The sequence below is a fragment of the Takifugu flavidus genome, chromosome 15, assembly GCF_003711565.1.
Source record: "Takifugu flavidus isolate HTHZ2018 chromosome 15, ASM371156v2, whole genome shotgun sequence".
Lineage (NCBI taxonomy): Eukaryota > Metazoa > Chordata > Actinopteri > Tetraodontiformes > Tetraodontidae > Takifugu > Takifugu flavidus.
Window position 1 is genome coordinate 260,310 of NC_079534.1, and position 24,917 is coordinate 285,226.

A 24,917-nucleotide genomic window follows, 5' to 3' on the forward strand; every position below is an offset into this window, starting at 1 on the left:
TAAATATCTAAATACATAGAAAAACCGACAATGGTGGCAATTTAGATCGTTTTCAAATGTCGACCCTCATGAAGATAGATAGATAGATAGATAGATAGATAGATAGATAGATAGATAGATAGATAGATAGATAGATAGATAGATAGATAGATAGATAGATAGATAGATAGATACAATGGGGAAGGGCTGCCACCGTGTGGTCAAATGTGACATTACTCCAACTAGTGCCCGTCTCTTGACCTCGAAATAGCTAAACTGCCACCTTAAACGAGGAGACCAAAGTATATTGAAGATATAAAAAAAATCGACATGTCTGGACCGATGGCAAACACTAAACCAACCGATCTTTCGCCTCGGAAGAGGATTGTCATTCATGAGCATCTGCTGTGAATGAGGACGGATTTTCTCCTCCAACCCGCATCATCAGCCTCCTCCGCCAACGTCAGCGGTGGTCACGTGGTCCGCTGTTGGTGGGTGTGTCCTATCGCGTGAGGGTTCATTCATAACTACAGTCGCGTTTTGGAGCCCAAACTGAAGTATGCAGACGGGCCAGGCTGGACCGGAGTCTACAGACAGGTGAGTCCGATCCCGGGCCGGGTCTCATCCGGACCTGTCCCAGTTCAGGCGATGTTATCTCCTCTGTTATGTAAAATGAGGGATGGCTGGTGCGCCTCGGCTTCAGATCCTCGCTGGATTCGAATTGCAGTGAGGGGCGCCCGGGGACCACAGAGGGGAGCCTCCGTGTCCGGCCCACGAAGGATTCAGCCCTGATCTGTTTCCCACAGGGTGCCAACGGACGACGCGAGAATGTGGGACAGCCCCGGTCGGCGGTTTTTCACCGGAGAGAGGAAGACAGTGGTGCTGAGGCTGCTGCCGCTGCTGCCGCTGGGCGCCGCCGGCTGCAGCGGCTCGCTGTAGTCCGCCTGCACAGAGCGGAGGGAAGCTGCTCCAACACCGCCTATATAAACCGTAAGACAGATCGGAACACCATCAGCTGCACCCCCCCCCCCCCCCCCCCCCCCAAACCTCATCCTATGTCAGCGCACGCTGCGCGAAACAGCCAGGCATCACTACAGTGACGGAATCTGTCTGTCCGCGCCGTGTGTCCGACCATCTGTCCAAATAAGAGATGATGTGACCATCACCATCAAGTCACTGGAACCTGAACCGCTCACACTTCCGCGCTCACGCACGCACGGCCACACACATACACTGCACGGCCACACACATACAGATAAACAGCAACGACCATATATATTACTAGAGTCTTCCCAGGGGAATATATTTGTATAAAGCCGATTTAATGCCAATAAACAGGATTCTATCGTTTTGTTTATGCTGTTTCTATACGGCCAGGATGCTCCTCTTTGTCTCCATCTCGTGCCTCCAGTATGTATGTAATATTACATAAAACGGGACACTCACATGTTCTGGGTGTGTGCTGCAGAGTCGCCAGCACGACTAAGAATGCAGTAATCGGTGTTACACAAGCTCCAGCCCGTGTGAATAATCATGTTACTGTCATGGAATGACCAGAAACCAGTTTGACTGTAAAATCAACCCCCCCAGATTGTCTGAAGCCCTCGGCACTTAAGTTGATATTGGGCGGTGACGGCTGTGTCTGACCTCTGCAGGGCTCTCTCTCGCTGACCTGGACCATGAGCAATGCTTTGGCTGCTCTTCCAAGTCTGACGGAGAACTCCACTGTGAGTAGCAACCACGACTTTACACACCTTGCATCTTCACTCCGCCCTTTGCATGGATGGAGGAGTAGCTGAAGCAGGGAGGGTGGCGGTGGGTGATTCCTGGGCAGTTAGAGGCGTCTGTCCGACCGTCAATCTGTCCGTCCGATGGGAGAACTGACGGCCGGTCGCCAGACAATGTGCGTTAGGAAGCTTGAAGGGAGAAAATAGCTCAGCTGTCCCTCCATTTGATTGATTAAACTGTTCTCCCTGTTCGGCTGAGCTTGGAAAAACAGGCACTTTGACAAGCTTGGCGTTTTCCTCTGCGTGCACGCACACACGCGTGTCACTGTGGCTGAATAGAGTGTGTGTGTGTGTGTGTGTGTGTGCCCCATAATTGCAACACAGTTTTTCCTGTGCTGCTGCTTTTGTTCAAATGCTAATTTATTTTTTTATATATATCCAGCGAGGAGTTTTATGAGTTCCTCAAGACTTCTTAAAACGTTTGTCTTGTTTTTTAGGAGGGGGGGTGGGGGTGGGGGTGTAAAAGGTTCCCCATGGGAAGAGGAGCCAGGAAAGTCTGGTGTGGGGATTGCTCATGTGCGTCTGCATCCTCCTCGGATTTCCATTTTTAGCTTGCGGAGGCCTCGCTTCTCTCTCATTGAGAGGAGCCGGGAAATTGAATTAAGGGTCTCACTGACGTTTCGATTAGCATCCCCCAAGCTCACTCAGCCAAGACTATTAATCAGGGAGAGTGGAGAACAGGACAGCCGCGCTGTCAGCTACGTGAAGACAGAGCCGGATCTGCGGGAGTTGCGCGCATGAACGTCGCTGAGGGAGAGGAGAACATTTTCTCCAGCCTCGATTATGGTCCTTATTAAACGTTACAACACTTATGTGACACCCTGGCGCGGCGCAGAGATCCTTCACTGGAGAAAAGGGAGGAAAGAAATAGGCAGAAAAATGTATTATTGTCCCAGCAGGATTGGCGCAGAGGCCAGGTTTACAATGCTGGTGCTATTACAGGAATATTGCGCTCCAATTAGTTATTGTGTAACACCCGCAGTTACAGAGGGCGCAGACCATCAAGGTTGAGCAGATTGTTGCTGCAGGCTTCACTATTCACGCGTATACTGTTTATTTTTATGTACATCTGGTCTCTGTGTACGTGCGGGTGTTGGTTTTATGGCTCACTAGCATCTGGAAATTGTTACCTTACTTTCTTTGACCTGCCTCTAAATCACCCACCGCCTCTAACTAAGACAAAGAAAGCAAACGCACGGATCCAGTGGGAAATACTTGGACTCTGCTGATCACTCCTCCATTACTATACACGCAGTCTTTACAGGCTCCCGTGCTTCTTCCCCAGGAGGTGCCCGTGTCTGCAGGCCAGGCGGAGAACTATGTGCTGCTGCTGGTGCTGCTGAGCATCTTTGCCGGGGGGACCCTGGTCCTGCTCTCTCTGCTGCTCCTCTTCTGCCACCGCTGCTGCATGGGCGGACGCCGCTACTCCAGGTGCGAGGGCCGCGGCGGAAGCGCAAACGGAGATTCCGCGTCTTTTTGGTGTGATGATTGTGAAACTGACTGTGGAGTCTTGCCCCCGTTCAGGGCCAGCGATGACCTCGAGAAGACAAACACCACCTACGCGGAAGACTCTCAGCCCACTCAAGGTAGGAGCGGCGTGAAGATTCGTTTAAACGTTTCTTCTGGCGCGCAGGGTTCGCTTCCAGTGTCTCCCTCTCCCAGAAATCACCATTCACCTGGACGAATCAGACGCCCTCTCAGCCGCCAGCTGTCACGATGGAGAGTCCGAGCGCTTCGTCTCCACTGGTTATACCGGCCGAAGAGTCTCTTTCAATGAATCTGCACTTTATGAGAAGGAGAAGACGACTCAAAGCGACAAAGTGCGCAGGTAGTGATCCTCTTTTATCGACATCTGCGCTAAGCAGCCGTGACAGGTTCTAACCAACCGTCTCGGTGCCTGTTTCTCAGGTACACGCTGACAGAGGGAGACTTTCACCACCTCAAGAAGGCCCGGCTGACACACTTACACCTGCCGCCGGCTCCCTGCGACCTGAAGATTCTTACCATCATGGAATGCGACTCAGCAGGGAGCAGCACCAACAACATCAGCGAGACCGCGTCTCCCAACCTCCCCGTCACCATCTACCAGGTGAGCTGTCATCGCCTTACCCCCACCTGACTGCATCCAAGCGTCTCTAACTTGGACTGATTCCCGTCTCCAGCCCAGTGAGAGACAAGTCCTGGACTGGACTGGGCAGGGCCTCAGTGGGGGTCTGCCAGGAGATACGTGCCACTCCACAATCCTGGAGCTGGGGCCCGGACAGGCTTCCGTAACAATGAAGGAGAGGTCCCAAACAGTGAGTTTCACCTTCTCCAACATGTGGGGTGATGAAGGAATGAATGCAGATGCATTCAAATGCAGAGGAATATTCACTGGATTACCTGCTATAGATGCTAAAACCGCAGCTGAAGTGGCTTTAGATCTCACTCACGGCAGATGGTTGAAAATGCACCTCGTTATCATGTCCAAAAATGGCTGAAAATGTAGGACTTTATGCTTCCTCCTGCACTGATGCCAAGAAGACTCTAAACCAAACCACTGGTTCTATTTAAAAAGCTTTTATCTGATCAACAGCTGGGTATTATTTTTTTGTTTGCTTCAGATTTACATGCTAAGGACACTGCTGCTCACAGCATGAAAAAGCCCAATCCCATAAAGGCTTTGCCCCCCGCCCCGATTCATCTCGGCTTGTTCAACCAACCCGAAAAATCTCATCAGGTTCCGCCGCTGCTCTCGTTCTTTCTTGCTCCTCTCAGATGGAGGCCATCAGGGACAGGCGAGAGGCGGAGAAGGAAAAGGGGACGAGAACACAAGTGCCAGGCCAAACCTCGGTTCTACAGTTCCTTTCTAAGCTGCGGCGCCATGCGAGTTTGGAGGGGGCGGGGCCTTACTTTAAGAGATGGAAGTTTGACAGCAGCCACAGGGCTGCTAGTCTGGATGCCAAAGGTTTGGCTAAACGTCATGAATGATGACCACTTCTGAAGTTGTTTAAAGGACAGTGAAAAGCTTTACGTTGTCCTTTACGGTCTCACGTCAGGATCTCCGAAGAGGAGACCCTTCCAGAGGCAGAGGGCAGCGAGTGAAACTGCCGACCACACCGGAGACGACTCCCCTCCGCTGCGAGATGAGGTCATCGACTCTGTTGCTCGCACACCCACCCAGGCCGGGGGCCTCCAGGCTCTCTCAGCAGAATCCCTGTCCCACCCGGGAAACTTGGACTTTCACAACAGGTGCGTTCTTTCTCATGATGCCACGTGATGCGCCGTGAAATACCGATTAAATGACTGTTTATCTGTGCAGGCTGAACCTGGAGGTGGGCGGCGGTAGCGGTAGCGCAAAGGTGGACATCCCAGCAGCTGGTGTTCACTCCCAGCAGCCAAAGGAGGCCACAGAACATCTGACAGGAGAAGAGGAAACAAACTTTGGGTCAATCAGAAGGACAGAAGTTACAGAAGAAGAGAAGAAAGAAGCCGCCATACTGGGAAGATCAACCAAAAATACAGAGATGGAGCAGGTGGCATCACATGTGAGGAAGAGGACAGGAGAAGAAGTAGAAGATGGAGATGAATCGGTCTCAGAGGCCGTGGTCAGAGGAAGGGCCGACTCAGGCTCATCGCTTTCCTTCGTGATTCGCCAGGAGAGTTTGGAGGTGGCTCCCTCTTTGTATAGAGACATCTGGAGCTTGAGAGCGTCCCTGGAACAATATGTGTCATCAGACCAGAGCAGCACAGATCACGAGTCCGTCCGCAGTGACGCCGACAGCATCTCGTCCCTCTGCGGCGCAGGAGGTCGCTCCGGCCTGGACAGCTGCCTGTCGCAAGACTTGGATGACGACCCTGAAGGAGACGTGGAAGCGGACGTTTTGGACGGAGTCACCAGAGGGGACAATGACATGGGAAACGGAGTTGGGGGAGAGGCTGAGGCGGGGAACCGTAAGCTCCTTCAGATGGACAGTGGCTATGCCTCCATCGAGGCGCCATCCCGAGCCCCCGAGGAAATGCGTCTGTTCGGGACTCCTGGAGCTCCTCGGGGGAAGACGGCATCCGAGAGGAGGATGTTCTTTACCAGCTCTGGGAGGAAAGGCTCGGTGTGCGAGAGCATCGAGGCCAAGCTCTTCCAGGAGGAGCTGGAGGACGAGATGAAGAGGGCGCCGAGGAGAAACCGAAGACCTGCGCCCAGCCGAGTCCTCCTCAGGAACAACCCAAATCCCATCAGGATCCACAACCACAGCTGGGGTCTCCACTGATGAAGGTCATCCCGTCGGCCTCCAGCCCTCACAAACCCCGCCTTCGGCACCGAGACTACAGCATCGACGAGAAGACGGACGCTCTTTTCAACGAGTTCCTCAGACACGATCCCAGATTTGACCAACAGGATTCTCCGATGCGCACCAGGCACAGATCCAGAGTCCACCTCCGGAAACAATGGCAGAGACATAAGCAATACAGTGACCCCGGGTCAGGTGACGGGGGCAGATACTCCCCGTCCTTGGAGAGGCAGAGGTTCACGCCGCTGAGGCGCGGCGACAGCGCCGGGTACCCTCTGGACACCAGGTATCACAGCACACTCTCACGCATTGCGAGCGCCGCGGACGAAGAAGCCAGCGAGGTTGCGGCTTGCGAGGAAGCAGCCAAAGTCGGCACGGAGGACAGCGACCGTCCGAGCGAAGGGGACGCAGGCGGCGCCGCAGACACGGCGCAGAGCCGCAGAGCGTCCGGTGGCCACGCAACCACAAACGACACGGAAAGCACAATCAGCCGGGCTTCGACCACTGCGGCGGCACGGGAGAGCCACATGGACCCCAGAGTGGACAACCGGAACAACAACAGCAGTCAAGCTATTTTGTCAGAAGCTTCCCTCCCGGCGGAGTCGGACCTGGCGGACAAGCTGGCGGCGTCGGTGGAGGAGAGGCTCTACGGCGGCCTGCGGGGCCAGGGAGAGACGGATCAGGCGCTTCGAGTCTCTCACACGGCCTCACCTGGCTTCAGTCCCAGTTAACCTGACAAAAACAAACCACCTTCTGCTTCATCATTTATTTCAGATTCAACTGTAGTCAGCGGACTTAAAAAAAGAAGCTCCATCATGTCTTTGATTAGCGTCCCCCTCATGGATCACGGTTCATGTAAATACGGTCCGATGCGTCGCAGACATTCATAGACAGAACTTGGATGTTTTAGATCTTCCAGCATGTCCATTCAGACCTTATGTTCCACTGTGATACCATGTGACCACCATCACGACGAAACGCATTCATTCGCATAGCTTTGAAAATAGAAGTCTGTCTTTTAAAAAGAAAAGTCACACAGAAAAAAAACAGATTTGGAGGAATTCTCAGCATGCTACTGTATGTCCCTACATGTAGGTCTGTGTGAATACTGTACAGATCCGCGGGGGTAACAAACCTAAGTAGGAACATCGTAAACCCTTCAAGGTGTCCTCCCTGACCACTAGAGGCCATTTTCTTTAAATAAATCTAAATTATAACTAAAGAACTGTGAGGTCAGGATCTCTGTTGGTTTGCAATCATATTAACAAGGGTAAATCCCAGTTTTTATATCGCCTTAACTGGCAGCCTGTCTCATTCACACAAATTGATGATTACGTCCAAGGGGGTTAGAGTGTACACCGTTGCTCGGGAAACGGCTTCTTCCGCACAGGTTGTACATGTGAGCCTCATATCACTTAGAGGAAAAAAAAATTAAACTTTTATTCTGAAGACGAGAGCAGAAGATTTAAGCGTCTGTCACCTTTTTAAAGGCCGGCGGAGGCACATGTTAATTCTGTTTGAATTTCAGCATTAAAAAACAAACCAAAAAACCCAGCGTGACGCGTTCACTGCCCGTGCAAATCCCCGCCGACCCCCACGGCGGAAGAGGCTCCGGCTAACCTGACAGCTGCGATTCTCCCCACGTCCCGGCCCGCAGAGCCGCTGAGGCTATAAGCGCCCATCTCTTCCCTCCCTCCCTCAGATTTGTGACTCACCTGCTCTCTGATCTATTCCGAGCAGGGGCTGACGACGGCTGCACAAGTGTGGTGCTGGTGTGTGTGTGTGTGTGTTGGGGGGGATGGGGGGCTGGGCCAGCTGATGTGATCAGCACAACAAAGAGCTTTGCTGGAGAAGGGTTCCTGGGTGATTATGATGGCACCGAACGGACAGAGGAAAGTAAATTTGACGCCTAAACAGGCAAATGTAGCGTGATAATCATGAGGATAACGCCGGGCTGTTTAACGGAAATGATCATCCAACAAAATGGCCTGGTTGGGACATATTTTATATAAATAATAATTATAAAATATTCATTGGGAAAAAAAACAAAACAAAAACTATATATTCCAACATCTGGCGGCGGCTCTGAAGCACTTTCCCTTTCTTCAAGCTCTGTACAGCATGCAGTCGTTACGAGGGTGGTGGGACTATCTTAATCGTCTCGTCGTAGCTCTGAATATAGAATTATTATTCGGTGTTTTTGGTGTGGTTTCGCCTTTAATAAGTTTTTTTTAATCACATCACAATGAGTCTTAAAAATTGCCTTGAGGGTTCTGTGAAAACCAAAGGTGATAACGGTGCTGGCGGGGTTTCAAATGCCCAACGCGATGATCGGATCTCTGGAGAGGGTGAAGAGGACAGATGACACGACTGAAGGACAAAAAGGGGGAAAAACGCCATATTTGCAGCCAGTGTCTCAGTCATGGAGAAAGAAAATAACAGAACATCTCATGCTGTCTTCCTCTTCGTCACTCATGCCACATCTTAAAAAGGCCGGTGGGCCAGGATGTGTTGGTGTGTGTGTGTGTATGCGTGTGTTGTTGGGGTGGGGGGGTAACGTCAGCAGGTTTCTCTTAAAGTGTGGGCTCCAGGCAGAGGAATCAGGGCAGATCAACCTGCGAGGGGAGCAGATATAAAGAGATGGTTCAGAGGAAGATACCAGAAGATAGAAAATAAAAGCATTCATTGGTGTTGCAAAGAAAAAGAGAGGAGGAGAAGGAGCACACAGCCCACTTCTTCTCATGCTGGGTGAGTCATCCCCAGAACAGATTAACACACAACATCTCTGCAATGCAGCCATGACAAACAGCATCGCTCCGCGAGCGCGTTGTATGTGTGAGAGATTGAAAAGAGCAAACCGTGGGTGGCGGCCCCACAGAGAAGATGACAACTGCCTGCGCCATCTACAGTAGCCACCCTCGGCAGCAACACGAGGGTCAGCGATGATCCCCAAATTACATGATTCGGAGCCAGTGAGGCCGGCGTTTTTGGAGCGCTGTTGTTTTAAAAAGCAGAAAATGATGCTGTGGTCATTTCTGCGGAGGTCTTTCAGAATAAAAGCATGGAAATGATCCTGTTTTTGTGATTGTATAGGAAACCGCCCGTGTGTTTGCTTCTGGTGAGCGTCCTGTAAACCAACACAACTCCCCCCTCGGCTCCCTCTTCTCATCCAGATCTGCTGCCCCTGTTCTGAATGTGTTCTTGTGCGGATTTTACAAAATAAAAGCATTTTTGATGCACGGCGTGAAGGCGCTCACCAGGCGGGCTGTTTCTGTCACTGCTGTTTGCATGTAGAGAGCTTGCGGATCTTGCTGGCTGTAGAAACTCCTTTGCGTGAAGGGTTGGATGAAGAGGAGGACCGGCGTTCAGCTTTGGCTTTGCTGTTCAGAGACGCCGCCTCTGTCCCGTTGACACACACTGGCTTGGCCAGAGCTGGGCTGTGGTCCGCGCTTCCCTCATCCAGATTATCATCCGCCACTTGTCCTGAACAAAAACACATTTAGGATCCTCAATAGCCAAGTGGTGGCGTTAACTATCTGTCGGATAATGCCTTGAATGCCTTGAATAAATAACGGTGCTGGAGTGGAGCCTGGAAAATCCATTCACACTTCAAGCACACTATTTTTAGCCCACTTCATTCACATTCTGCACCCCCGTTTGGGTTTTATGTGGGGCAACACTTCCAGATACCCGAGACCAGCGCATGTAACAGTAGCAGCAGTTGCCTAGCAACCGTTAAAGGACCGGAACTCTTTGGGGGGGGCATATAGAAAGAGGAGCTGGGAAATAAATGTTAAAAATCTTCAAAAAATGTTGATACTGATTCTGCTGAATGCCGGGGAGCCTGTAGACGCACATTTGTGGACTGTAAACATCTCGGTGTAGTATCCATACATACGCAGGAGCGTACGCATGCAACGCGCATCGGTGCGACTCCACAGTGACTTCACGTCCCTGGCAACATTTTAATGTTTGTGAAAATTTCCTTCCCTGAATGAGCAGCCATCTGGCAGTGTGTGCAATGTGATTAACGCTCATAAAAACACTGGTGTTTGCAGACTGATGCAGCCACCCACCCACGCAGCCCCTCCCCTTTCTGTTAAATGCTGCTAGGTCACAGGGTTGGAGGGGGCAAACCCCGGGTACGTCATCGGACCATTCACGACATTCTCCCTCGCATGAATCATGACGTCCGCCCTGGGTGTCACTCACCTGGCACTGTGAAGTCCTGAGTGTATATGATCTCGTCTTCTCCGTCGTAGAGCTCGTCATCGTCCTCCTCCGCGTAGCCGTGCAGGTCCTCCAGGTAGGGCACCACCGTCATGCTCCGCCACGGGTCCCTGCACTCTGCGCTGGCAGGGATGGGCACGGGGGACTCGGACGGAGGGTGTTTCTTACGCACCCAGCTGGAGAACACAGGCGCGAAGATATTTAATTCTGACGTAAAGCCAGAGCCGTAAACGGGTCAACAAATGACAAATAATGAAGCTCTTGCCTGTGTTGCCTTATTTTCTGTATGGAGAACCTTTTTGCAGGGTCGTACTCGAGCATTCCTGCACGACACAAAAGAGCAAACGCTGTTGAGAGGCCACAGCACCGTCAGATAAAGCTAGAAAAGGAGATCACAGGTAAAATACGGAGCCACCGGCATGAGGTGTCCAACTGCTGAGACACAATTAATTAATTATCATAATGTGAAGTGAGCGTGTGGGGGGGGGGGGGGGATGTCAGTGATAAGGCAGCAGTGATGCAGTACCCATCTAGACCTAATAATGCAATTGTCTCCCAGTAAGCAGAGAGGGGCAGCATGCAGAGTGCTGATAGTGGGGCTGTGGCGGCTGAAGGACATCTTTTGTAGCCCTGGTCTTATTTTAGACCATGTAATTACGGAACATCTCTTAGCCGCTGCGTCATCACAGATTTGCTCACATAAAATGGAGGATGGAGGGAGGATGAGGTCCACAACCTGGAAGAGTCCCGAAGCTTTCGCCCCCGTTTCCTCCTCAATACCAGTGTGAGATTACAGGTGAAATAAAACTTATTATGAAAAGGGTCACTTTGAATCACCAAACACTATGAAACTGACTTAATTTATGGGCCTTTTGTGACAATCCCTTTTTTATTTCTCATTTATTCGTGTGATTATTGGCTTGACTGGGGCTTTTCGAGCAGGGAAAAGCTTTGCGGTAGTATGATGTCGGTGGATGAACCGTTTAGTATTCTGCTCCACATCAATGGAAGATACGTCAGACAGTCGGAGGGATTTCTACACTTTGGAGGAAACCTTCCTGCCCAGCGTCAGAGTAACTGGGGACACAGCGCCACCTACTGGCTACCGAGGTCATTTAGCAGCATTAAATCAAATATGCGTTTATAACAATAATTATTTCTATAAATAATCAGGAGCAGGATCCTGTGCACACCGACCTCGCAGCAGGTCCGACAGGAGAGGTCCACATTCTTCTGGAACAGTGTAATCTCCTTTTCCAATGTTCTCAAATAGCTTATAGATGTTGTCCCCCTCGAATGGATACAGACTTGTTGTAATGTTGTATCTGAAGGAAGATGGTAGGAGTGCGTTAGTGGCGAGAAGCTCTTCACAGCATCCTAGTCAACGACCGGGCGCTCACAGTGTTACTCCAGCGGACCAAATGTCCACTTTAAACCCTGAAAAGGTGTCCAGGCCGTTGGCGATCTCTGGTGGCTGGAAGGCCGGGGAGCCCTGACTGGTTCGACAGGTGTCGTCCTCCGCAAAAGGATGAAGGGCCTGAAAAACAGAGCCAGCGGCGACGCCGCTACAGCAAACAAACGCCACAGGAGGCCGTGCGGGCGGAGGCAGCCGGGACTCACCTCCGCGACTCCCAGGTCAGAGATTTTGAGCGCCCCGTCTGTGGTCAGCAGCAGATTTCCTGGTTTAATGTCTTTGTGAACGATTCCCTGGCTGTGCAAATATTCAAGGCCATCTAAAAGTTGGCAAAAGTACCTGAAAATAAGAGAGTCAGACTGAGGGGCGTGTCTCCGGGACTGAATGGACCTTCATTTCTGCTGGGCTACAGCAGCAGTTCAGGGTCTAAACTTAGGCCTGAAGGAATCTCTGCACTGAGGCCCAAACTAAATATAGCAGAGTGGCTGAAAAACCAGGAAACCAAGAGGGAGACCTGCCAGACTCACCCGTGAGCTTGAAATACTGGAAACCTTTTCTCTGGGACGCTGTCCAACATTTCTTGCATCCCACAAACGCAATACTCCATCACCATATACGTGAGCGGGGAGTTAAGGGGATTAGTTAGCGAACACGCAGGTATTCAGAGGGACACAGGGAGGTTGAAAACTGGGCGGAAGGATATATTTTCTGCTTCTCTTCGTTGTAGAGAACGTCAACCAACTGGATCACGTTCTTGTGTTGGAGTCTCCTTAGCAGCTGTATTTCCCTGTGAACACAAAGAAATAAGTCGGCTGTTCTGTTAACGTTCAGCCGTCGTGACTCACGGCACCGGTGAAGCTGGGAATAACGGGAGGAGCTCTGCGTCCCGCTCGGAGAGGGACATTTTGCACGCGGGCAGAAGAAATAAACGCCCCCCCCCCCCCTCACAATTGCAGGCGCGACTATTATCATTTGTTTTACTGCTGTGCTAATCACATTAGCCTGGGCGGCCGGCGCACAAAGCAGCACTTAATTTAACTTTCTCGATTAAAAACAGGCGGTTGTGCAGGATTTGGGAGCCGCAGCTGGCAGGTCTGTGGGCGGAAAACCACAGTTTGTGTCGCGGTTCTCCTCCTTTTCGACAGCCCGTCGGCACGATTCCCGGCAGACCGTGCACGCGTCGCAGGAGCACTGCCCTGGCACGGGCCGGGGTTAAAACGTGAAGGACGCGCCGCCGCGCCGTTTATGCAAATGGATTCTGAAATGTGGCCTTTGCTTCACATCGTGGCTGCAGCAGCCACGGACCTTGTGTTCAAGGCCCGCGGCGGCTGCAGCTAAAGGTCAAGAGTTCAGCAGTGACTTCCATGGCAACAACAGCACAATCCCAACTACACATCTGACAGGGTGTGTGTGTGTGTGCGTGCTGTCATCCCAAACAGATAATATCTGTCTTTGACTGTCGCTGTGGAAACAAAGACGGCGATCTGCTCGATCCCGACCGAGCGTGTCCGCATAAATGCCGACCCTGACAAAACAGGAAGTGTCGCAGCGACAGGAACGCTAATCGGGCTGGAATGGTGAGGCCGGAATTCCAGAGTTTCCACACACAAACAGATTACTGGTGTCTGCCTCCTCCTACTGAGAAACGCCGAGCCTCCAGCAAAGGCGGCAGGGGGAGAACGGTGAAGGAAAATGACAAGTCTGTGCAAAGCTGCGGCCAGATCTGTGATGTTATCTAGGAGGGAAGCGCTAATAGAACAGGAATAACTCTGGCCTGGGCGACACTGAAGGTGGACGCCAACGTGTTCACGGGTTTCAGATAAGAGGCGACGATGCCGACGAGGCGGCAGCATCCGTGTTAGCGTCCGGCTGTTACTGGGATGGAATCTGAGCGTCCTGACGAGTCAACGCAGCAGAGATTACATTTAACAAGATTTTGTGATTGTCTGATAGGAGAGGACACAAGAGTTTTATCAGAGGATGGAACCTGCCGTTAGAGGGTGGAAGAATACGTGGAAGAGAGGGAAAAACTAAAATCAAAAACAGCAAACTTACTTTTTCACATTAGCTTCTCCGTTAGGAATCCTCCTCAACTTCTTCTTCTTCAGGATCTTAACAGCCCTGCGGCAAAGCGTCTCCGAGTCCAGCATCTCCTTCACTTTGCCGTACGACCCCTCCCCGAGGAGGTCTCCCATCAGATACTTCCCGATCAGCTTCGCCCGCTTCCTCCTGGGCTGGTAGATCACCTCCGTGGAGTCGATGCGGTGGATGAACGTGTCCATCTCCATCAGCTCGTTCTCGTTCAGGTAGTCGAGGTGATGCAGCTCGGCGGCGCTCATGGCTGGTTCCCCCCTACTTTCGGTCCCGTGCGAGAATATTCTTCAGCCGCTGCGGGAGGGGAAGGGGAAGGGGGGGTAATCCGCCGCTAACCTCTCGGCTCTGAGCCGCGGGTTTTAATTCCACGAGACGGCAAACAAGTGATGCACAAAAACACTGAACATGGAAGGGGGAGTTATTAAGGCCTGAGTGGGGGGGGATACAGTGGAAGGGGGACTCAATCCCAACACGTAAACATCTCTTAATTGCAGAGGTCCTAGCAGAGGGTCCAGGAACGTCAGTACCTCATATGTGCATTCCGTACAATGTCTGACAGGTGCCGTTTGTGGTGATTTTAAAGATATAAGAGCGACTCTTAAGTTCTCAGAGATTAATACCGTTCAGCCTCAGTTGGAGGAAGGAGGTCTTGCTTCAATGACATCCTCAAAAGGTCCATTCTTGAGGAATTTCCGCCAATGTTCTTGCACGAACAGGTCGGGAAATCCAAGCTGTGTGGTCTCACACAGCAGCGGTGGCGGCCTGACCCCCAGGGGCCCCTTCAACCGATCCCTGTCCAACCGTCCTCAGGTGTCTGCCATGCCGCCACGTTTTTGCAGCAAGTACCTGAAAAGGACGACAGTTATTCCAAATGTACGACGCGAAATTACCCAAAGCCTTTTTTTTAATATTTAGCGCTATTCGGAAAAGATCTGCCCGTGCTCGCGTACGGTACTTAACATTAACGGGGTTCCGATTAACCTTGCGAATACTAATCGGCACGCTTTCTGGGAGATTCGCTTGAAAACCGATTGCGTCCACTTTAACAAACAAATGTTACAAAGGTAAACTATTAGCCAGCTATTTGGCTAGCAGCGCCGCTGCTTGAATGAGTTATGCTAGTTTATCGGCGTTAACTGTCACTTCGTGGCGGCTCGCTGGGCACACCTCCAGCCATATTACACACGGAAGCCTGATTTAAAACAACCTAGATTGATTTAGTGTCGCTGAGCTCCAACGACGCACAACCGGCAACACAAGCAAAACGTCGTCACACAACTACAGCTAAATGGGGTTGTGCGGCGTTAGCTCGGGAACTTTACCTGGCGTTATGATTGTTAGCAAAGCTCACTCTGTGTCGCCGACAGAGCCCCGTGTGTAATAAAACACTAAACCCACTGCGACGTGCTCACCACAAAACGTCCCAAGGTCCGTCCCCCCCTCACCAAAATCAAAAACCGCCTCCGTCGGCGGAGAAACAAACCATGTAAAGCGGGCTAATCGGAGTTGCTTTGGCTAGCAAGTCGTTCACATACCCATGTAAATTGCTAGCCAGCTACCCAACACGCTAACCAGTAAACTTCAACTACCAGGTCTCACCTAGAGTAGATCCACACGGACACCGTTTCCGCCCCAGTTCAGCTGTAATTGTCGCTCCTGGGTGAAACCCAACGTCCCGCCTGGATATGATAAGATGTCAGTGCAGTTTTCTGACTCTTATTCTTGCCCCTCAGGTTGTCGCCATCTTGTTTACCTCCCCCCCCCGCCAGCCCGCGCTGACAGCCCATACATTAATGCGTCAAAGCGAACTTTCTCCTGCCACGAAGCGGCCATTAGTGCTGCCGGGGGGGTTCAAAACCGCATTACAACCGCATTTAGTTTCAATTAATCACTATAATCCCATGCGGACGTCTGGGTTTCTCAGGAGGCATCTAATGAAACAAGTTGGCACAACAGCTCCAGGTGTGGGCGGCTTGTTCATGGACCTCTTTTTTCTTTTATTGAAGAATAGACACAGATTTACAATCAAATGCATCCTTGTGGAACAAATGTGCATCAACATGGACGAATGGAGCCGCAGTCCTGCATCCTGGGGTGTTTTAAAGTTATATTTATCCGCTGTAACGCCATCTTTACAGGCTGAAGGTCCGGTTTCACCCAGCACCACCGACCAGCTGAACCCGGTTAACTGGGACTAGTTCCAGTCTGCATCCACTCACAGAGCACCCACTGATGAAAACATGCATGAACATCCGATTACAGGTGTGAACGGGGAACTGTAAACTCTGCAAACTGGCCGTTTTTATTTCTTCGACGCCAGGGATGAGCGGATAAATAAAAATGGATTTTAATGAGTAAACCGACAGGGGACACAACCCGCTGATGGTTCTAGTGTCCACACGCTGATGTGATATCTGTGTAGTGCAGCAGCTGGTTTTCTGGAGCAGGAAGGGTTGTGGCGGCCCTCGAAGGTCGTTAGAATGGGAGGAAAAGCAGTCTCAGTAATACGGCCTCCGAGGATTATTCTGCAGGAACAGGACAGACACCAGATTAGCTGCAAACCTTGATTCTGTTAGGAGGGAGGGGTGGGCGTTCAGTGGCGTCATGAGACGGGTCTCACCAGGGGGTTGGGCCTGAAGCGGTACGCCAGCATCATCCGCTTCCTGAAGGCGTCGTACTCGTCATCAGCTTTCGTCAGCTCGGCCGGCCGTTCGATCCCGAAACCAGCCCCGTTAGAGGCTGTTACCCCCCTGGAGGGAGAGAGAGAGACGGGACAGGATGTGAGAGAGGGGGGGGTTACAGTAGGGAGAAAAGAGGGAGAAACATATGAGAGAGGGGCAGAAATGAGAGGGAGATGAGAGAAAGGAGGAAAAATGAGAGGGGGATGAGAAAGATGTACAAGAGGGTGGGAGATGGAAGAGATGAGGAAAGAGAGAGAGGTATGAAGAGGAAATAGGAAGGGAAGAGATGAGAAAGAAAGATAAGAGATAGATGAAAGGAGGAGAGAGGCATAAGAAACAGGAAGATGAAAGAAAGATGTGAAGGAAAGAGATACATGCAGGAGAGTGAGACATGAGAAAGACATAAGATGAAAAGGGATGAGAGAGCGAGAGGAGGGATGAGAGGAGAGGAGGGATATGAGAGAGCGAGAGAGGAGAGAGAGGGGAGGGATGAGAGGAGGGATGAGAGGACAGAGGGGAGGGATGAGAGAGGAGAGAGAGGAGGGATGAGAGAGGAAGGATATGAGAGAGCGAGAGAGGAGAGAGGGGAGGGATGAGAGAGGACAGAGAGGAGGAATATGAGAGCAAATGAGAGGAGAGATATGAGAGCGAGAGAGGGATGAGAGAGCAAATGAGAGGAGGGATGAGAGAGGAAGGATATGAGAGAGGAGAGAGAGGAGGGATGAGAGAGGAAGTATTTGAGAGAATGACAGAGGAGGGATGAGAGAGAGAATTCTGCCTCTCTGCCAGACATGCGTACTTGTTAACGGGGGCCTTGATTCCCTGGCTGTCGCTGCCCAGACCTTCACCCTCCTTCCAGCCCATCTTCATCAGCATCCGGAAGCCCAGATTCTCCACCGTCAGCTTGAACTCTTTGTACTCAGAGTAGTCGGGGTCACGACCTTCCTGCAGGAGCGGAGACTCACCTCCGTCAGCCTTCACACTCCCCTCCCCTCCCCTCCCCCCACACCTCTGCTTCAATAACAACAGGAAAACCGACCTTCAGCGCCTTGAAGGTCTCCATGAACTTCTCCAGCTCCTCGGGGGGGAGGAAGTCCCCAATAAAGTGTTTCCCTTTGCCCATCTCTGTCAGAGACTCCGCCCACTCTGGAGAGGAACAGACAAGGCCCAACATCATAAACACACTGCTCCTGACCCCCCCACCCTCGCCGCTCCTGACCCCCCCACCCTCGCCGCTCCTGACCCCCCCACCCTCCCCGCTCGCTCAGCCTCACCGCGAGTCTTCTCCATCTCCATCTTGCGGAGGCGGTGCTCCCAAGTGCCCGCTTGCTGGTCCACCTCTTCGTCGCTGTCGTACTCGTGCTGATGGTCTCTGACGGCCTTCTCCCACATGATCTGCATCTCCGCCATCGTGCGCTTGTGCTTCATGATGATGTCGTACATCTCCTGCATCTGTGAGGAAGCAGCGCACACGCGTTCATGGTGGTGTGGAGAAACCGGAGGACAGGATGAGAATTTTAAGCGTTTCCTACATCTTGCTGCTCTTTGATCTGCTTCTTCTGGTCATCCGATAGTTCTGTCACTCCCACCAGACCAACAGGCTTCCCTTTGGTGTATCCAAGCCCTCGTAGCTCCTGGGCTGAACCCCACAACACCCAGAAAAGTCAAGAATTCATTACGAAGAGACGATCCAAAGTTAAAACGGTTTCAGATCCAAAGCTCTGACGTACCGGAGAGAGACGGCGCATTGGGGTCTGGAAGGTTTATCTCCTGGGGAATGACGATGGAGGGCATGGGCAGGTTGACCTTGTCGTCTTCAGACCCCCACCTGCTCTTCCTCTTTCTTTTGACAGGCACAGGTTCTGCTTCCTGACCGCCGGTCACAGCGGGGTGGTTCACAGTCGGCGGCGCCGCTGCCGTTGGTGCCGGCGGCGGCGGTGCCGAGACGCTCTGGGCTGCAGCGGCGCGATACTCCTGCACTCTCTCTTTGTAGAAGCGGTGGACCGGACTGTGCTGGTCGTATAAGAAACTGCGGCGGCATCAGAGGAGACGCCGGTGGTGAGCAGCAGAGCGACGACGTCAGGAAACGGCGAGGTTCGCGGCGACTGACCTGAAGGCGGGGTTGTCCCGGTTGTGCTCGACGGTCATGGCCTCCACCTCGGGACCGCTTTCCGCCACAAACCTGGCTAGCTTCTCAGCCATTTCCTTGGATTCTGCATCCACTGGGGGGGAGACTTTAAGCAGCCTATCAGTACTGGGACTCAATTCACACTCTTACTACTGTACCGTATTCAACCAGCCCTCACACACCACCAGTCTAGAGCCGATAGAGGATAAGAAGAGGAGCAAGGAGGGACAGGAGGGGGGGGGGGGTGAATGGAGGACTGATTCTTTACAGTAACAAACCAAGTAACACATTTAATGCGAGTTTTCTCTCTGACACCATGCTAACATTCACAATCAGGTCAGGCTGCAGTTACACGACGGTCCTCGTCATACACACAAACACAAGAGGGAGACTCGTTTCCCTTTTAGTCCTCTACGATAAAGCAACACCCTCCTTTCAATCTTTTCAGCCAATCCCTAGTTTAGAAAATGGAAACCTACCATTACCCGGCGCGTTCTCCTGTCTGAGCAAATCCTTCCTCATTTCTGCAACCTTCTTTTTGAAGTAGAGGTGCTCCATGCTGCCCTTGTCAAATAAAAACCTTGGAGACAAATACGCGAATGGAAATGAGATGCGGCAAATGTGATTCTATCAGACTGTGCTGCAATGGCCTCGGAGCTTACGTGAAAACAGGGTTGTCCTTGTAGTCATCCCGAGCTTTTCTCTCTAATTCAGGCCCACCTTCTGCCACGAAAGAGGCCATCTTCTCGATAATAAGTCTGGTGTCTGTGTCCTCTGGTGGAGAGACTTTAAGCAGCGTGTGAGTACCAGATCACCAAAGATCGCAGCGGCTACTGCTACTGGTAACAGAGGCACTAAATTACCTTTCATTTCAAGGTATTGGGAGTAATCAAGGTCTTCGTCTTCGTCTTCATCATCTGGAGAGCAAAAAACGCTCGGTCGCACGCTGAGAACAGGATTCTTCTTGGTCTGTGTGTAGTTCTTGAACTGACTAAGCATGCTACCGACTCCGAGGCCAGGACGCTTTCCGACAAGAACAGTCTTTTTTTGTGGTGTCGACTGACTTTTGGATTCACTGGGAGAACCTGGAATGAGCAGGAGTGCCCATTAACAAATATAGAACCTTGGTGGCTTCTTCATGATGTCTGCATCCCAAACAGAACTGGAAAACTGTCAGAGGATTTATTGAAGGCAATCTGAAGGCACTTTATCAGCCAAATGAAGTAATAATCCAACATTTTCTGCCTCTTCTAGTGTCCCATTATGAAAATGTCCACAGTTCTCCATGCAGGGCAGACAACAGAGGTTAAACTGGATAATCTTTAGGTTACTAACCAGACACACTGTTGGATTTTTCCTTCTGCATCTTCATGAACTGCTGTAAAAAACTGCCATCATTTGCAAACTTGTTTGAAGAAGGTCCTTGATCACTCAAAAAACTGCTGGAACTAGTAAAAAAAAAAAAATCTGGTTGAATTTGAAACAGAGAGAACTCTTTGGGAATTTGCATTAATGGTGATGAATAGTCAATCACAGGACACGTATTTCAGACATCACTTCAAACGTGCACCCGATTCCACTGTGACAACATTGTGCAGTTCCATACAGTGTACCGTTACCTTGGAGACTGGGGTTTGCTCGGAGCTTGGACAGAAATTTTTGCCTGCTCCGAGATTCTGGCCTCGATCTCCTTTTTCTTCTCTGCGATCAGCTTCTCTTGACGTAGAATACTAAAATTAGACTTATTTTTCTGTTGCTGTCCAGGCCGTGGCTTCCACCCTCCTCGTGCTAATGCATAAAATTAAAAATACACACATGATGAAACGAAATATGACAGTCACAACATCTGCTAAACCAGTCACACATTCTTGTAACATTTATGGGATTCCAAAGTCATTCCAAAACCCAAAAATATACAGGAACACAACAAGAATCAGCCAAGTCTTAAGATTTGACAAACACAATTACAAGTACCCATATATGATTTAACTAAAGACTACTACCAACTAACAACCTAGCGCTTCCATCATAAGCTAGGTTAGCTAGCTACTCAGTCGCTACCTCCTGAAATCGGTAGCACATTTTGCATTAACATCTTCATCAGTTTTAGGAAACTTTTACCTGCATCACCGGACTCCATGATGCAGATGAAAAAGAATAATGTATTTCTTAAAAAAAAACCACTCTGAAGGAACTGAGAAGTAACGCGACTCAGGACCTGCCGCTGTATATGGACGAAGGCGGCTGACTTCTTCGAGTCCTTCGAGTCATCAGCAATACGGACTAGTAACAAAGTGCTGCCCCCTGCAGTCCATTGTTGGTATTGCCCTTCCATTTGATCCAAATACCCCCGCTAAGGTTATGCGATGGCCGGCGGTTAAAATTCCTCGGAAAGACTAGGAATGAATTTCAATAACATTTTCAGGAAATGGTGACCTGAAAAGGAACAGATTACTATTACATGGCTTTACTAAAAGCAAACATTTAGCGGAAGTTGTCCATTACACTTTTATTGTGAAACGATCTGTTATTGAAATAAGTGGGATATTTCCGTTTTCTTCCTCGTTCTCGTTGCAAAAAAAGAAAAAAAACGAGGTTTGTCCCTTGATGCTTTCCGTGAATCCTCCCACGACCAGGTCTGCTCAGAAATGGCTGAAGCTTCTCTACGGTCCGGCCGGTTTTTTTGTCACCGGTGTTCAAAAGAAATCAGCCCGCGTTTGCCGGTAAGAGCATTAGAGGCACATTTGTCGAACTTTAAACGGGGGCCGGTTCTTCAGCTTCTGTCGGTTATATTTTTCGGAGACGCCGCTCACATCGCCCCACCGCTACTGTATAGCTACGCTAGTTAGCACGCCCTATAGGCGATAGCGGTGCGGGCTTGACAGCCGTTTAAGTTGTCAAGTGTTGCACTGTAATGTGTGTTGATGCGTAGCGTGATGTGGTTACTAGATTACACCAGTCTAAAGGTTTATCAGAGGCCACGCATAAGCTATGGGCAAAAAAACCAAGTATCTGCTCATGTGTTTCCAAAAACCATTTGATGTCTTGACATTCAGGAGGGGGGGATTTGAGTTTTGATTACAAGTATAAAAGCTGGATATCTATCTATCTATCTATCTATCTATCTATCTATCTATCTATCTATCTATCTATCTATCTATCTATCTATGGTGGCAACAAGCAGTTTCTCTGTCACAGATTCTTGAGGTTCTCTCATCGATGGGAATCTTCTTACACCTACCTCAGCTGTTAGGTTATGACATAAACCACCGATTTTAGAACAGTACACCTCCTCAAAATATTAAAAACCACACCTTGGAGGCTGAAGCACATGTTTCTTTCTCATTCCAGGACTATACCTGTCCGGTTTGTGAATCTGGCTTCATCGAGGAGCTGTCGGAAGAAAGACGGTACGTGGGGATTTTTCCCGTGTTCGCTAGGTTTTGTGTTTTCCGAGATTTAAGTGTGTTAAATGTGTCCGTCCAGGTCGGAAAATGGGTCTGCATCCACATCTTCCACCCGCCACCACAACCACTCCCTGTCTGAGGTAACGTGCTAAAACTCTGCTTCGCCGCCTCCACCGTCCTCTTACGTCACCTCTGTGTTTTCATCTAGAACGCGGATCACCAGCATTTCTTCACCTTTCCCTCCGGCTATGGTCCCTTTACCCTCGGGATTTTTGACGAAAGCTTCGACCTTAGAACGCAGCTGCCCGCCGAGGACAACCGAGAAACGGAAAACAGGAGAGAACGAGAAATGGCATCGCGGCAAAGATACGGTGCGAGGCAGCCGCGGGGTCGGCACGTTTCTCGACGGCAGAGCGCACGCCACGAAGGAGTGCCTACGTTAGAGGGGTGAGATATTTGTGGGAGTCCACGAAAAACTGTGAAAACAATTAAAGCTTCAAATGCTGATGAGTGTTTGTATTATCTTCTTTTCCTGCACACAGAATTATCCAACAACTAGTAAATGGAATCATAGCCCCTACATCCATGCCAAACATTGGGATGGGACCATGGTAAGAATAAGTACATGTCATGCATTGTTCCTAGGTTTCAAATATGGTGCTTTGTATTCATTTTTCCCCACGACCGTCTTCTTTTCCAGGGGTATGCTACATTCCAATCCAATGGATTATGCATGGGGAGCAAATGGCCTTGATGCAATTATTACACAGGTATCAGAGGAGGTTAAAGAGCTGTATAAATGAGGTAAAAATAAGATAAATGATGGGACCGTTTTTGCTTTCTCCACATTTAGTTATTAAACCAGTTTGAAAACACAGGGCCCCCTCCTGCAGACAAAGAAAGGATAAAAAGCTTACCCATCATCTCCATCACAGAGGAGCACGTTGGTATGTGACCACTCCCCCCTTATGACTGACATTGGATTCTGTTTTGTCAGCGTTGTATTTTCACCTGTATATACACACACACACACACAAATGATCTTGAATGTAAACCTCTGGTCTCTGGTATTTCTTGCTCTGTTGGTTTAGTCTAAATTAGAACCAAAAATCAAGTTTCATCAATCAAGTAGTTGTGTTTGAAAGGTCAAAGGCAGCTGCAGCCTCTTGTTTCCTGAATAGATGAAAATAAAAATGCCAAGTCATGTTTTTTTTAGACCAGACAACCAGTTGTGGAATCCGAAGTTGAGCCCATGAACTAGAAAATGAGTCGCACACCCCAGCACAGCTTGACCTGCCACAGACAGCGTGTCGCCTTCTGTTTGTTCAGGTGCTGGTTTAGAGTGTCCAGTATGCAAAGAGGACTACAGCGTGGAGGAGAGCGTCCGACAGCTGCCCTGCAATCACTTGTTTCACAATGACTGTATCGTACCGTGGCTGGAGCAGGTGTGTACAGCCCGTGTGCTTACAATAGGCCCGGTAGAAGCTAAGTGCAGTCGTAAGAAACCTGTTCAGATGCAGTAAAGTTCTGGAAATACCGCTTCTGGGTCTCACCTGTCTTTGTTTCCTCCAGCATGACACGTGTCCAGTGTGCAGGAAAAGCCTCAGCGGACAGAACACAGCCACAGACTCACCAGAGCTAGCAGGAATGAACTATTCCCCCACCTCTTCATCCTCGTCCTCTTCCAGCTCACCCAGCAATGAGAACGCTGCCAGCAACGCGTAAACGTCCACACTGACCTCTCACATCTAGGAACCTCACAACGTGACGCTGATGAGACCCAGCGGCTGAAGCGGGGATGGACGCGCGTCTCATTTCAGGTGTTTAGCCGAGACGAACTCTGCCAGACGCTCGGCTCAGCTGAGGCTGCGAGGTGTTTAAAGGGGAAACTGGGCAGGAGGTGGTTCTGAAACAGATCGGACTGCTTCAGCGGATGAACGGATGGAATCTGTCAAAACTGGGACTTATTTTATAGTTAAGACAAATTTCACCTCCTTTTAAAGTGCTAATAAAGGCACCCCCCCCCCTCCAAAGATGTGGCAAACACGGTTGTGTAGATAGAATTGATTGATTTTAATTGGTCCGTGTCTGGTGAGGTCTGCATTATTTTTACATTTATTTTCCATCATTTTATGTGGAATTTGGCTCAACTACTGAAATTTTGCTTTAAAACATTGTATATGACATTTTAATGACAACAATTCCTGTTTTATAAGAACTTGACCCAGTGTGTTTGGTGTGTCAGACGACAAAGATGTGACTCGGCGATGGACATCGCAAGCGTATTTATTGAATTCAAGCCCCACAGACTGATCTTACCTCTATGGAAATGACCAAATATGTTGCACCATTTTGTTTTTATTTATTTCTGACTTTTTTTTCCACTTACAGTCACAATAAAGTGTTTTCTGGCGATCTGTTTCAGACCCTGATAACACCAGTCATTAATTTGTGCCTTGTTGCATTTGTGAGGACGATGAAAACGCAAAATAATTGGGATGAGTTTCAAACTAGCTGCAGCATCAGTCCTGCAGAGGTGATCCTGAGAACACTGTCCAAGTCTTCTGTTTCTTTAGGTCTCAATCTGATGAGGAGTCCTCCTTGCTGTCTCCTTGAGCTATGTGAATCAGCTTTTCTGTTCACTTATCGTTAAAAATCCCCCGAGCACGTCACCCACCAGGAAATTAAACTGAACCTTGGAGCAGCTGCATGGTTTGACTAATGAAGTGGTGGGAGGACAGCAGATGGAGTAGGAGATGACGCTGATAAATCCCCCGGCCAGCGTGTCAAAAGGTAAGAATTTTTGCCTCGAGGTTCAAAGCTAACTTGTTGGAAAATGTGTATTTTATTTGTCATCGTCAATTCAGTGCGTTCAGTGGGAGGCCAAATGACAAAACAACTCACAGCCTCCAGATTCCTTAAGAAGGGT

The 24,917-nt window shown here is 50.1% G+C and overlaps 4 protein-coding genes across 6 annotated transcripts; 2 read left to right on the forward strand and 2 right to left on the reverse strand.

Annotated features, from left to right (window-relative positions):
* The first annotated feature begins 431 nt into the window (after positions 1-431).
* Positions 432-9,105, forward strand: LOC130538961 (voltage-dependent calcium channel beta subunit-associated regulatory protein). The gene is made up of 12 exons (XM_057057022.1): positions 432-576; positions 786-969; positions 1,635-1,706; positions 3,052-3,197; positions 3,291-3,352; positions 3,429-3,594; positions 3,675-3,855; positions 3,929-4,063; positions 4,524-4,713; positions 4,805-4,997; positions 5,068-6,006; positions 6,039-9,105. Exons 3-12 carry the CDS (start codon positions 1,659-1,661, stop codon positions 6,763-6,765), a joined length of 2,787 nt encoding a protein of 928 aa, XP_056913002.1. The 5' UTR covers positions 432-576; positions 786-969; positions 1,635-1,658; the 3' UTR covers positions 6,766-9,105.
* stk11 (serine/threonine kinase 11) lies at positions 8,022-15,562 on the reverse strand. Of its 3 annotated transcripts, none has more exons than XM_057055815.1 (11): positions 15,372-15,562; positions 13,734-14,618; positions 12,382-12,465; positions 12,206-12,295; positions 11,885-12,017; positions 11,665-11,801; positions 11,462-11,589; positions 10,530-10,587; positions 10,247-10,440; positions 9,292-9,517; positions 8,022-8,649 (listed from the first exon to the last, which is right to left on the reverse strand). In XM_057055815.1, exons 2-10 carry the CDS (start codon positions 14,015-14,017, stop codon positions 9,309-9,311), a joined length of 1,317 nt encoding a protein of 438 aa, XP_056911795.1. In that variant the 5' UTR covers positions 14,018-14,618; positions 15,372-15,562; the 3' UTR covers positions 8,022-8,649; positions 9,292-9,308. The 3 variants fall into 3 exon arrangements, with proteins under 3 accessions (XP_056911795.1, XP_056911797.1, XP_056911796.1); XM_057055817.1 differs by lacking the exon at positions 15,372-15,562 and adding an exon at positions 15,256-15,273; XM_057055816.1 differs by lacking the exon at positions 15,372-15,562 and adding an exon at positions 15,095-15,236.
* A 167-nt stretch (positions 15,563-15,729) lies between these two features.
* Positions 15,730-20,993, reverse strand: sugp1 (SURP and G patch domain containing 1). The gene is made up of 14 exons (XM_057055810.1): positions 20,703-20,993; positions 20,201-20,369; positions 19,917-20,029; positions 19,445-19,666; positions 19,244-19,367; positions 19,061-19,161; positions 18,564-18,687; positions 18,184-18,482; positions 17,986-18,092; positions 17,728-17,905; positions 17,493-17,599; positions 17,253-17,398; positions 16,393-16,522; positions 15,730-16,297 (listed from the first exon to the last, which is right to left on the reverse strand). The coding sequence occupies exons 1-14, from the start codon at positions 20,914-20,916 to the stop codon at positions 16,271-16,273; spliced, it is 2,061 nt and encodes a 686-aa protein (XP_056911790.1). The 5' UTR covers positions 20,917-20,993; the 3' UTR covers positions 15,730-16,270.
* A 98-nt stretch (positions 20,994-21,091) lies between these two features.
* On the forward strand, positions 21,092-24,423 carry rnf126 (ring finger protein 126). The gene is made up of 9 exons (XM_057055818.1): positions 21,092-21,304; positions 21,933-21,991; positions 22,068-22,128; positions 22,197-22,435; positions 22,531-22,599; positions 22,689-22,758; positions 22,842-22,935; positions 23,318-23,433; positions 23,561-24,423. Exons 1-9 carry the CDS (start codon positions 21,230-21,232, stop codon positions 23,711-23,713), a joined length of 936 nt encoding a protein of 311 aa, XP_056911798.1. The 5' UTR covers positions 21,092-21,229; the 3' UTR covers positions 23,714-24,423.
* Positions 24,424-24,917: the final 494 nt, after the last annotated feature.

Bases quoted from the DNA above. Each gene is read 5' to 3' on its own strand.
- LOC130538961 (XM_057057022.1), top strand. From the start codon at position 1,659: ATGAGCAATGCTTTGGCTGCTCTTCCAAGTCTGACGGAGAACTCCACT. The intron at 3,198-3,290 runs GTGCGAGGGCCG...GCCCCCGTTCAG, and splicing joins GGCGGACGCCGCTACTCCAG to GGCCAGCGATGACCTCGAGA. The intron at 3,595-3,674 runs GTAGTGATCCTC...CCTGTTTCTCAG, and splicing joins CAAAGCGACAAAGTGCGCAG to GTACACGCTGACAGAGGGAG.
- stk11 (XM_057055815.1), bottom strand. From the start codon at position 14,017: ATGAGCGCCGCCGAGCTGCATCACCTCGACTACCTGAACGAGAACGAG. The intron at 11,802-11,884 runs GTGAGTCCCGGC...TCTGTTTTTCAG, and splicing joins CTGACCTGGGAGTCGCGGAG to GCCCTTCATCCTTTTGCGGA. The intron at 11,590-11,664 runs GTGAGCGCCCGG...ATCTTCCTTCAG, and splicing joins TGGTCCGCTGGAGTAACACT to ATACAACATTACAACAAGTC.
- sugp1 (XM_057055810.1), bottom strand. From the start codon at position 20,916: ATGGAAGGGCAATACCAACAATGGACTGCAGGGGGCAGCACTTTGTTA. The intron at 19,368-19,444 runs GTAATTTAGTGC...CGCTGCTTAAAG, and splicing joins CCAATACCTTGAAATGAAAG to TCTCTCCACCAGAGGACACA. The intron at 16,523-17,252 runs GTACGCATGTCT...CTCTCCCTCCAG, and splicing joins ATCAAGGCCCCCGTTAACAA to GGGGGTAACAGCCTCTAACG.
- rnf126 (XM_057055818.1), top strand. From the start codon at position 21,230: ATGGCTGAAGCTTCTCTACGGTCCGGCCGGTTTTTTTGTCACCGGTGT. The intron at 22,600-22,688 runs GTAAGAATAAGT...CTTCTTTTCCAG, and splicing joins AACATTGGGATGGGACCATG to GGGTATGCTACATTCCAATC. The intron at 22,936-23,317 runs GTATGTGACCAC...CTGTTTGTTCAG, and splicing joins CATCACAGAGGAGCACGTTG to GTGCTGGTTTAGAGTGTCCA.